The 13,230-nt window shown below is 35.1% G+C and overlaps 1 protein-coding gene across 3 annotated transcripts in view; it reads left to right on the forward strand.

Annotated features, from left to right (window-relative positions):
* The first annotated feature begins 302 nt into the window (after positions 1-302).
* The window catches only part of LOC139478211 (uncharacterized), a 67,407-nt gene continuing 54,479 nt past the window's right edge, over positions 303-13,230 (forward strand). The window contains exons 1-7 of one of the 3 annotated variants that reach the window (XM_071260589.1): positions 303-441; positions 2,073-2,298; positions 4,061-4,093; positions 7,789-7,974; positions 9,936-10,037; positions 11,813-11,927; positions 12,621-12,783. In XM_071260589.1, coding sequence (XP_071116690.1) covers positions 2,140-2,298; positions 4,061-4,093; positions 7,789-7,974; positions 9,936-10,037; positions 11,813-11,927; positions 12,621-12,783 — 758 coding nt within the window. In that variant the 5' untranslated portion in view covers positions 303-441; positions 2,073-2,139. Of the gene's footprint in view, positions 442-2,072; positions 2,299-4,060; positions 4,094-5,020; positions 5,047-7,788; positions 7,975-9,935; positions 10,038-11,812; positions 11,928-12,620; positions 12,784-13,230 lie in introns of those variants that run through there. The other 2 variants (XM_071260590.1, XM_071260591.1) reach the window with 2 other exon arrangements.

Genomic DNA, 13,230 nt, shown 5'->3' on the forward strand with positions numbered 1-13,230 from the left:
CCTTGCCTCGGGAAGATGGGTATATCTACCATGTTTGCTGGCAGATATGTGATTGATCTTTGAGACATGTTGGCAGCTCTAGCTAGTCTATTTATATACGCACTTAGTGTCGGTACTTGTCGAACAAGGTATTGTTGAAGGGTATGCCTATATTTACGCTGACAAGCTACGCTATTCAAGTTAGCAAAACTTTCTCATTCATAAACGTCTCTCGTCTTTCTATAGAGCATGAGGTTTTGTTTACCTTAGCTGGGTGGGTCATGTGGTGTAAACGTTCTCATGACAACGGCGAATGAGGGCACGCGAAACAGGTGCGTGCGCAGCTAGAAACAACATGGCGGTCGATGACCACAGCAAACGAAAATGTGAGAGAAAGTTGGGGTAACTTTCCTTCGGCGCTAAGCCGATTTGGATCATCTACAGGTATGATAGTTTGCCAACGTAAGTGATTATTCGGTATATGCCCTGGTTCATGTTTGAACGAGTTTTCTTTTCTGGAAAACACACATTGTTTTTTAATTCGAAAATAAGATTTCAGAAAGTTGTCTGCTGTCGAGGAGATATTAGATAAGATAGAAGACTCGTCTGCGTTCCCCTCACCGATTCTCGATGACCGATAGCCAGAATTAATTGCTGTCATTTTTCTTCAATTTTCAGATTAAAATTAGAAAGATTAAAATATGTATACTTTGAATAATGTTCATTCTGTATGGGAGAAATATTCTTCTGAAGTTCAAAATAGTCTAGATAAATGCCAAAATATTCTAGTCTGGCATTGGTGAACTTTGACAGGCATTTAGAAGTTGGAAAAAATTGTACAGTCCCTACATGACATTTATTTTTGTGGATAACAACTGCCTATTATTCAAATTCGTTTTTAAAACTAAACACACTTTACTTATTTCCAATTAATTAGATACAGTAATATAAAAAATGGTGCGTTGGTGTCATTATTAGTTTCCAAACAAGGAATCAATCATGAGAAATATTCGATTTATTATTTTCAAATAACGTTTATCATTTTTATTCATTTTAATTTAGAATCTAATAATGAATAGAATTTTGTTTATCTCACTCAATTGAGATATGTTATTAAGAACTCTTTTTGCAGAAACTATGACTCAGTGGTTTTCAGAGTAGGAATATAGTAAGAAAATACATAATACAGAAAACATAGAATTACTAGACTTCTATTTAATAGCCTTTTCTCAGAGAAATATCAGTTTGTTATTTGACAAGGAAATACAGATATCCTCTTTATATTGCATATTACAATCTGTTAACAGGCGGATTTATAGTGTTTCTAGTGCAATGCATTAAATTGGTTTCCCAGTAGGCCTAGATGTGTGTGTGAGTATTGAAAATATTTGTTCTTACTTTTTGACATTTTATTCATTGATATTTACAAGAAGGATACTGAGAAAAAAAGACCTAAGTCTTTTGGTCATATTTTTTTATTATTCTAGTTCATAATAATTATTTTTTCATTTGTCAATTTCTCATTTAAACCTATGACAAACATGAGAAGTCTATTGCACCCATTCATAAAGTTGTAATCAAATGTAAGGTTAAAAGAAACAACATCAAATGTGCAATTTTGTACCTAGGTTTGATGCCAGTGTTGATTAGCTTTTGGTACATCCTTGTCATGCTTAGAGACACACTAAATCAAATATATTACTCTTCGTTGATGGAAATGTTTTCCCAATCATTAGTTCTCAATGTATCATATTGATATAATATGTTTAAGATATTTCTTAGTTCCCTGATTATTTTGTCAAATTTTCTCAAGACCCAAGTCCTAAATAATGTCCAAATGAAATGGGCTGATTCAAAGGTAGTCCAAATGTTATTAATTCTGTTACCCAAAACAGACATTTCCTTGAAATATGAAATATTGTTTACAATTTCCAGGTACATTATAACACATTGTTTTCTTTGACACAAAAGGGTGAAATTAGGAGTTGTAATGTATATGATATTAGCTATCAACAGAAAACCTGAGCATGTTGAAGAAAATGTTTTGATTCTCTTTCCCCAATTATTCTTCAAATGTTTTCATTATGTTTCAGAATTTACTTTGTGACATTTGAGAGACAAGAAAGATGTAAGTGACAAAAGAGACAGTAATTTGTCGCCATGTCATCAGTATTAGGAATATGGAAATGTCATGAGTGTAGCATGACATTTACCAGCCCTGGGCTGCTTGCAAAACACAAGAGTAAGTTTTGCCCAGGGAACACAGTAAGCCGGACTACAAGGATACTAGACTATTCTCCCAGGCCAGACTCCCCAGAGGTGAGTGATGTTATTACATTTAATATTGATGGTTAAGAAGTAAAAACTGGAAAAGTGAAAGAATTTGTTTGCGTTATGTCATTATGACCGTAATGATTGTTCAAAAATAATTTTCAATTTTGTAATGAGGTTTGTGGAATATCTTATGACTTTATCATATGATATTCATGAAAAGAATTTTTTTTATCATTATTATTATTATTATTATTATTTAAAAAGTTAGATTTTTTTCTATGAATGATGTTAAAAACAGCCAAACTTAAGATGTTCATTTAGAATTTGATAAAACTTATGTGGAAGTATGCAGAGACATGTCAAAACCAATCTGTTCATTTCCAAACCAACAGTAATATCCTTTTCCATGAACCAAGAATATTCTAGAAGGCAGAAAACATCAAAGACAAAGCCTAGAAGGCTGGTCACACCTTCTTCATTGATTTGTCTCCATAGGTGAATAAATCATTTGGCATCAACAATGGAAATGATTGAAGACTGAATTTTCTACGCTGGGTTTCTTTTATTACACATTCAGTTCCATTGTGGCTGTGTCTGGCATGTAAATATTCTGATTAGCCCCCTGGGATGGCAGCTTATGGAATGCATACACATTGGGTCAAGTAGATCAGGCCCACGCACTGTAGGAAAATGTAGTAGAAAGGTGGCATGAAATTGCTAGGTTTACTTAGGTTTTATATATGGTTCAGGGAAGCTGTATTACGATTTAACCAATAACTGTTGTTGACCATCAAAGGTGCACTATACCAATATGCAGCCTAGTTGTATAGACTTGTAAGGCACATATTGTGAAAATGACTGCCAATTCATCTAAGCCTAGTCCTCATTTAATTGGAATGATATTATTTTAAGTACAGGAATTTATCAAGGATGTCTAGCCAAGTGCCTCTAGCAGGCAAATTAGGAAGATACTATTTTTTTTGTTCAAAATAGGGATTTTTTGTTTGGTTTAGATATAGGAGTATATTTAGCTTCTTTTGAAAGAAGTAATGTAAAACTTAGTATTCAAGCCTTTTACAGATAATTTTTGTTCTGTTATCTGTAAGTAAAAAGTCAGCTTTTCAAAGATGAAATGTTAACCAGGTTGTATTATAAACTATGAATTGAGAAATTTCTAATTATATTTTGGGAATTGTTACTGACTTTTGCTGCAGAACTGGATATGATTATCACTCTCAGCAAATACCTAAATATACAGTATCCTTGAATTTAATGTGGTATTGCATTGTTTATATTATTTATGCTAGTTTTGAGTGGCATAAAGAATTTAATATTATTTGATGTATATTGTATGTAGAAACATTATAACTTGAATAAGTCGAGATCAATGTTTCTTTCGTGTTTTATTGTTGCACCTTCACTAAATGTTTGGAAAAGTAAAAGGAACTCAAATAAATCATCCAGCTTTAAAATATGCTTCTTTCAAATGTCTTCTTGGTAGAGTTTATTTAATTTCAATAACCTTTAGCAAGAAACATGTGATCAAACACTCAAACTCTTAATCGTTAGGCAATTTAAATATGACATCCTTTCATTAACTTTACAATCACTTAAATCAGTTTACAGTTTTTATCTTTTACCTCCTGTATCCTAACATCAATAAAACAAGAAAAATAGTTGATCTGGCCTTACATCAATAAAACAAGAAAAATAGTTGATCTGGTCTAAGTGCAAAGTGTTGGTTATTTTACTATTTCTGTGCATTTACTGACTTGTATATTTAAGTAAGTTTTATCATGTTTAATAGTTACAGAAACAAACTAGTTCAATAGGGGAAAAGGTAAGTTTTATTGTCATGTTATTTGTGTGCTTATTCGGTTTGAATGTTTGTCACATTTCCAGTTGGTCTTGCTATCATGTTCTGATAATTCTTTGGTATTATTATAACACTAAAACATTAAGCTAAATGTCCAATGTCTTGGAAATAATTTTGAAAAATATGATGAATCATTGCAATATTGTGTCATATAATATATGTTGGTCCTTAAACATTTGCATAATATTAGCTTTTTTGTACCAAGTTTGTTAGCAACCATGTTAGCTGCAATCCTGTTTCATGCATATCCTGGTATCTCCTGCTTCCTGATGTCTTTATCCTGTTGAACGTTCCCATTTTCCTCTGTGGATCTGTGGGTTTTTTTAATGATTTATGACAATTGTGATTACAATTGTGATTATTCATGCTACTTAACTCAAATCTTCATCTTGCTTGATTCCTTGGTTGGAGATTTAATTAAAGTTATAATTTATACTATTAATGTTCAAAATATTTATACGCAAAAGTTGTTTTGCTGAGTACATGTATATATCATAACTCCTGTATCTAAGTAATATTGACGAGAGTTTAAACCTTTCAACATAAATGTATATTTGAACATCATAATCATGATACTAATAATTTAATACAATTCCTTTATTGAACACTGGAGTGAAATGAATGAAGCACTTCTTTATTTACAAGTGTAGCATGTGAATCAATGTGCCTTGGTGCTAATGCTGTAGTTCATTTCATCTACTTCTTGTTATTTCAGTTTCAACTTGTTCAAAATAAAATCACTTTTATATGTGTGTTCTTTGTTTTGTGTCGCCTTTGTTCTATGCATGTCTGTTTTTTGTTCTTTGCATTTCCCATCCCTGTGTTCAAATATTTAACAAAAACAGTTTTGCCAGTTTGCCCATTGATTTCTAATTGCATGCATTCAGAATGGAAACACCATAGTGGCTCAGAAACTGGTGAGATATTCCAAGCCTTCCTTCGTTATGTTAATGTACTTTCTGTGGTAATACAACATACCCATATATATTTTCTGGTCCTCTTGAAGAGTAAATTATAATTTATTACAAAGCCATGTCTGAAATAGCTGCCTCCCCACACCCTGTGGCTGGTAACATTTCTGTCAGGATAGGTGAAATTTATTTATGAGTAAAGAGATATGTATCTTCCCGAGTCAAGGGTGTTAACTGACTGCAAAAGTCCAGTACCCACCCTTGACAAACTATGCTGGTTTTCGTGGCTCGATTGTAGGGCCACCAGGGGCCACATCTCTTGCATTTGCTTGAAACAAAATGGTGGCGTCCAGTCAAGACGATCTGATCGATAATCAAGTACTAAGTTGTAATAAAACAGGCCTCACTTCAAGAAGTGCATCAAATCATTTGAGGACCTTGATAAAAACATGAAACATGAAAAGATTTGGAAAATTTCTGACGGAACACATGCTTTGCAAATCCTGCCATCCATGTTTACGAACCAGGTGTCTAGTTCATAGATTTTGATTGGACTATGCATAGATTGGCTAGTCCTGCCAAATATTTTAACTCCAGAATTCAAGCGTAGTTTGCCAAGGGTAGAAATGACTTTTACAGTCAGTTAACTCCCTTGCCTCGGAAAGATGAGAGATATGATACTTTGTCACGTATATGAGTGTAAGTCCACAGAAACGGACTGCTGTGAACATATCCACTCATTTATTGATGGAATATTAACTGATGCTCAATGCATTGTTACTACAAAAAGGCAAACTATTCCAAAATGGTTCCTTTGAATAAGGATTCCACATCTAAGTCAGTTCAGTTTGTTATCAGTAATCCTTAGTCATACTTCACTGAAGATGCAATAAAGTATAGTGGAGATATTTGAAGATATGTTAACTGCAGGTAGATTTATAGTTTTTTTAAATAATTTATGGGTCCAAACTTAACATAAGTCTACTCGTCCGAGACGAGTAAAGTTCAGGCAGGATATTACCTTGTGGACTATCCGTGAATGTGTAACCCTGAAATTCACTTTAAGTCCTACAAGATAGTAACAATGCACATTGGCATACTTCTAATGGGTTGCTAAATAGCTGAATACTGAAGGGACACTGTAACCACTATTTTTCAAAATGTTGATATATGTACATGGTTTATTATCATTTTTAATGATGATGGGCACAAACCCTGAGATTTTCCCACAAAACCGTTAAAACCAATAGTTAAAATCAAATTGCAGAATGATGCATGGAACCTCATTAATGTAGAAGACCTAAGAAATTATGCGTACATGATGTGTCAGCAAAATTTATAAGTACATGTATGTACATATGTGAGAACAAAAAATATTTTTTCTCCAACAAAATTCCCCATCTGCTAGTAAATTCTTTGCTATCAATTTACCATGTGTATAACCACAAATCTAAAATATGATTTATACTATTAACATGTGTCATTCATGTCCATGTGAAATGTGACTCTATATGTTACAACACAAAGGAAACAGTTATTGCTATCTGCCTTTTGCATTTTGTAAGCCCACACCTATGAACATGATGATAACTATATTGCAGTCAGTTGAAAATATTCTTATTGCAACAAGTCCTTATATGCAATCATAAAATTATTTTTACTTCTAAAATATTCAAAGTATGTATTTCAATAGGACAAGGGTATATTCTTTTTTTCATTTAAGAGACGTTCTGTTTCTCTTGATATGTGCACAGGGCATTTCAAGATGGATCATGTTCATTTCACCAGATCATCGTCTATGTCAGTTTTATTCAGTGTTTTGTACCTTACTGCTATGTACTCTCTAGCATTCTATATCAGCATGCTGTTGTCAAGCAGTCTATCCCCAATGTTATTGTCCTTCCCTGCTTAGCCATACCTACCCTTCAAGACCATAGAAAGCTTTTATTCTATCATGGCCAAGTGCCTATCTATTTATGCATTGTCAACATATACCAGGCCTTTTCTATGGCATGTTGTACAGACCATTGAGAGTTGTGGCTGTGAGTGACGACTCAAGTTTTAAATTGGTAGCTGTGTTGAAAATACCTGGTTACAAATCAAAACATGGCCAGGTATTATTTGTTTGGGGAGGTGGTTTTTGTCTAGAACATAAAAGATGAATTTGCGAGTGGGTTTTTATTGCAAGTCAAATTGATAGCTCACATAATGTGTCCTTTGATATTTATTCTTCACCCTCTGTGGGTTCTCTATGCAAGAAGACTGATCAAACCTGTCACAGGAGTTGTTTAGATAGAAATGACCGTTGCCAATAGTCACACCTCACAAGGATAAGTCATTTAGGGCTCGCCTTCTGGTCAGAGAGAGGCTGAGAAGATTTGATCCAAATGTTACGAGAATATTCTGTTTAAGTTTGAAGGACATTTCAAGACAGTTTATGTTTCATTTTTGGACTTGTTTACTTTTATCTCTGAACCTTAAACACTAATTTTGTGTGAAGTCAATTCTGTTCCTGGGAGGATCTTTATCCTTTGGCAGTATGAATTTACGAAATTTTCACATATTTTCCAAAATGAAAGACCTAAGACTGTCAAGCCCTATGCCTCCAGCTTGGCTTCGGGGCAGTATAAACCAACAAGATCATAATAGTCTTGTCGTTGCAACTTTTCATAAGAACTTAACAAATCTGTGAAAAATTTAATTTCAAGGCAGCAATTAAATTTTTCTAAAATGCCTAACCGCAAAAAGGTAAGCGAACTCCAGGCTCTAAAGGATCGGCGATCTCGTATGCGAGAGGTCCGGGATCTGGAGGAGCGGATGCTCCTGGACAAGCTGGACAACACGGAACGTAAACTTAATGCTGGAGTGGGAAAACACAACAAAGGAAGACTTCATTTATCTCATCATAAAGATGTACGGCAGCTTCAGATCGATGTAAGTATGCACTTGATTATTTCATAAACTTACAAGTTGAATGCACTGTTACAGAAGTTGCCGAAATATACCTGTTATTATGGATGAAACTTTAACAAGTCTGTTCACTTTAAAATAATGTCTGCATTATATTTGTTTCTTGGTGAGTCACAAGATTTGTCAGTCCAGACATTAATACTGAAGGGGATATTGGAAATTAGCCCCAAATATTTCAGTAAAAGATTTTTAATGGGCAGTATGTCTGTTTGGAATCACAGGTTTAGCATTATAGTTGGTTAGTCAAGACAAGACCCATCATCATGAATTTTACAAAATGGAAGATGTCTATGTTCTAAATCATTACTTCAAACTCTTCTCAACCAGATGTTCATTGTACTCTTTAAATTGTCATTAAACTTCAATTCTCTCAGTCACGCACTCAAGATTATGTAAAATACACATGACTTTCATGACATTAAAGCTTAAAGGTTACACGCAACCAAATGTTTTCCCAATGACTTCTATAGTAACATTATATATTTTTTTAAAATAACTAAGCATTCAACAGCTATTACCTGTACGTGTGTGCACAGTTTGGCCTTAGAGCAGCAATAAAAAAATAAAAAATGTCTAGCTTAGCCAGCTCCTTTTCCGAGTGCAGGAAGCTAAACACACCACCCCCAGTTTTGCACCAAATGTCACCTACTTGAAAATGGCTGTGGTCACATTAAGCATAAGTCATCATGTTGAAAAAGACAGCACTAAATATAGAAAAACATGGTCAGTTTTAATAACTGGATGGATGTACATTTGAAAGACATAAAAATCTTACAGAATATCCTCCAATCACAGCCTGCAGATATCTCTCGATCTGCACTGAAGGCTCCCTACGAAAACCGCACTGTCCAAACTGGTTCTGATTTGGTGTAGTAGAACCTAAAAGATCTTTTATAGCAATATCAGATTAATCTAGATTCTAAAATTAGTGGTTTATCATGTTTATGAGTGCAATGCCACACCTTTAATTGGTCTGGGTGTTTGATGTATTATTATTGAGAAAATCCATCAACTATATGCATGACAAATTGAACATCGTGCATTTGTGAAAACTGAGATTGTACCCCACCTGAACAGATTATCTCTTACCATATCAAGGAATTTCATTTCATGGTGTTGTAATGCTGCTAAATGACACTTCTGATGCAGGCAGTAATGTTATAGTATACAATGATATACAATCTTATTCATAATTATGATAGTCTACATCACAATTTATTATTATTGATGAGTGCAAAAAACTTTTGAGTCTACCATGTATAGTAGCCCAGACTTTTGGCATTATTTTCAGTAGCTATAAGTGTGAGTATATGGATTTATACAAGCTGATGTTACTTGACCATAAGGGGCAGTGGGGTAGCCTAGTAGTTAAAGCATTCACTGATCACACAGAAGGCCTGGGTTTGATTCTTAACATGGGTACAGTGTGTATCCCATTTCTGGTGTCCCCCGCCGTGATATTGCTAGAATATTGCTAAAAGCGTGTTAAACCATACTCACTACTAGAACATAAGAAAGTTTACTGGACATGGGCTTCAGACTAATGGCTAAAGTCACAAACTGCTAGTCTCTTCTTCTTTTTGTCTTATCATCATTAAAATGTTTTGCTAATGTCACCTGAACTTTGTTATTCATTTTAGAGTATTTCATGGTATTTTTTTAAAAAGTATCCCCAGCATGACTCATATGTTCTAGTTTTTTTGTCATCACAGCTGTCTATTCCAGTCCATATTTATTCAACCTTGTTATCAATACTTTAAATATAGTCAACATGGTGAGATTTGAATGCATGAGTCAACATGATCAGATGATAAATATCAGGTGGTAGGAGTGGATTAAATAAAGGGAATATTACCAAACAATGCATGTGATGACATTTTCATGTTCCACAATGATTGTTCAGTGTGTGTTCCATTGTATTTCAGTATGAGAGACTCCGAGAACGAGAACATTCATACCCCACCGGCAGACACAGTACTTTTTCCATGAACAGTGACTCTAGCATGAGCATACACCTCCCTGATGAAGTAAGTCCCTGATGCTGTGCAGCCGGCTGGAGCGGCCAGATGCACCATGGAGGCACTTGATCACAGTGCATGTTTTGTCACAGCATGTTACACAGTTCATGCATGTCATTGTTGTTTTATTTTTATTCCTAATCTTTAGGTGCTACTTTTAAAAGAAAATTGGTTTACAGATCCACAACTCTAAAAAAATAAAAATGGGTACAAATTCAAATTGGAAAATTTTTCTGTATAAAATTGAGACGATTCTATGCTATACAGTAGAACCAATGAGACTGGCTTATTAAACACTTTACATATGGCAATCAATACATTGTAATGTCTTCTTGGAGATCAAAAATGAAATGTGAAATGTCTTTTGTATTTGTTTCCCAACTGCCAACCAAGATTATTTACAAAATAATATGTAAACCAAGAGGAAAAGTCTGACCTTACTGTTTCCAGCACTAGCTTGAAAAGTTTCTCACTTAAATTTATGGTTATTTGATTTGCTTAACTGACATGGCTTTGAATCTCAAAATATCAGTGGTGTATAGAGTTAAACAGGCACCACACTGACAGACTCTGCCAAATACTTTTGAGTTTACTAGCCGACTTGGCTCTTAGCATGGGTTTTAGTCGTTGATCTTACAAGAACGAACAGAATTTTACTAGATTCAGGCTTAGGACTAGTGGCCAAAATCACAGACTGCTAAGAAAAATGGAGCCAGTGCAGCGAACACTGGGATTGTATGCAGTTGACTACAGTTAGCTTTCCTATTAACAATAACAACTGATGCTGCTAGGCATCTCTCTTGACTTGTGAATCATCTGCAACACTTACTAATTGTGTTCACTCAAAATGTGTTAATTTTATCTTACCCTGACTCATACTTATTACTCATGGGTATGAGTCAGGGTAAGTATAAATGATACATACATACATAAATACATATGTGCACGTGTGCTTGTTTCATGTTTTGTGTTATATATATATATATATATATATTTTGTTGATCACAGATTAGTTTGAATGGTGTTTTGTGTGACATAGATATGCTTTTTTAAGTTTTTGATCACGTGTATCTTGCACATGCCAATACTGTTTTGTCCATTTGATATGAGACTTGAGTAGACTTGTAAATTGTGTAAATCACCTTGTAATATACCAGTAATGATATTTGAAATGCACCCTTTTTTTTCTAATTATCAGTGCACATTTAACTTTCATATAATCTGATAATAGATGTTATGTTACTGCACAGTTTGACAAGACTGATATTGCCAACTTTGCCACTATTTTCTAGAATTAATAGATTGCTCCAAAATATAGTCATAGTTTTTAAACAGATAAATTAATTGTGTACTAGTTGGGATTACTTCATGGTGTCTGGTTATTTGATTTCAAAGAAATGTTGTATCCAGCTTTTTTTTCTACCTTCATGGGGGGGCGGTGGTTAAGCATTCGCTCCTCATGCCGAAGGCCTGGGTTCGATTCCCCACATGGGTACAATGTGTGAAGCCCATTTCTGGTGTCCCCCGCCGTGATATTGCTGGAATATTGCTGAAGGCGCGTAAAACCATACTCACTCACTCACTCTACCTTCATGGTTTAATGGTTACTATACCTGAGTCTCTCAGTGAGATATGTGTGTGCTGTGTTCGAAATGAAGTGGGAACTCCAGTTTAATGCTGTAGTATTTATATCTAGGAACCTCCAAATCTTTAGAGTTTGAGGTTAGTGTTATGACAAGGACACTTTGACTTTCATGCTTAATTTCGAACTTTGTTTTATGCAGGGTGACATCCCGAGGCGGAACCCTGACCCAGAGCTGGCTCAACTAGCAGCAAGCCATGGCCGTCAGATGGAGATGCTGCAGGGACGTAACAAGGACCTTGAGAGACAGAGGGAGGGTGGGTACTGATCAGCTGGAATAGTTATATAGTGGTTCCAGTAACTGTTTGATGTAGCACCAGATGCTAGTTGGAAGGTGGTTAAAATGCTGATGAGGAGGCCAGTTACAGATGTAACTTTAATTGACCATCTCCCTACTGTGACCCTGGGAACATGGCAAGATTTAAAAGTCACACTGGAGTTTGTTGTGGAATGATATATTGATGCACTGTTACTCATCAATACCATTCTGAGTCATTTTTATTTTACTATGAGCATTGATGCAGATCTTAAAATCTCAAAGAAATTATTTGATTAATATACAGATGTCAATATTAGTACAAGTCAAACTTAAGCTCGTACTTTTGCAGTATTTACCACTCAATTTGTGACAAAAAATATCCAGAAGTTAAATTAATTACGAGGGTCTTTTCAACATGAAATCCTTACTTTAACCTTAGTAGGCAAAGAAAGGAAAGCTTGCTGGTACAGTTGTAGTAATATAAATGTGTTCCAATTTCTCCTGTTGAATGTTGACTACAACAAGGCACAAAAGAAGAACACAACAGCATCAACCAGCTAAACTATACACAATTAGGTTTCAAATATATGTCGCAGAATAGTTTCCATGTATCTCAAAATATTAATTGAAATTAAAACTGGCATAACCCATCCCAAGCATTGTAGAAAACTGTTTCTTTCAATACCTACAGAAATCCGGCGTCGATTAGAAGAGCTTGGACGGAAACCAGTGAGAGAAGAAGACCCATCAAACTCACTGCTGGATGAACTTAGGGAACAGGAGCTACGCAACCAGAGATTGCTCGAAGAGCTGCGCAGACAACTTGCTGAAGCCAGGCAGCCCATCAACATCATGTATGTACCATCAGGCAGTTTGAGGAGCTGTCACTCTTATACACATTCCGATCTCTCTCCTAACACTGTCAGCTGATAACTTGATAAATGTTGTTTGTTTGTTGTTTAATGCCGCACTCAGCAATATTCCAGCTATATGACGGCGGTCTGTAAATAATTAAGTCTGGACCAGACAATCCAGTGATTGACATCATGAGCATCGATCTACACAATTGGGATATAATGACATGCATCAACCAAGTCAGCGAGCCTGACCACCTGATCCCATTGGTCTCCTCTTACGACAAGCATAGTTGCCTCTTATGGCAAGCATGGGTTGCTGAAGACCTATTTTCTCTACCGGAATCAAGGGTCACTTGATAAATGTAGTTTCTTCAGACTTGGGTACAGTGAACACAATGATACTATCTTTCATATCTCACTTCCTCATTCTGTAAGCATCTACAG

Source organism: Haliotis cracherodii, unplaced genomic scaffold, assembly GCF_022045235.1.
Source record: "Haliotis cracherodii isolate W230 unplaced genomic scaffold, xgHalCrac1.p SCAF_4, whole genome shotgun sequence".
Taxonomy (NCBI): domain Eukaryota; kingdom Metazoa; phylum Mollusca; class Gastropoda; order Lepetellida; family Haliotidae; genus Haliotis; species Haliotis cracherodii.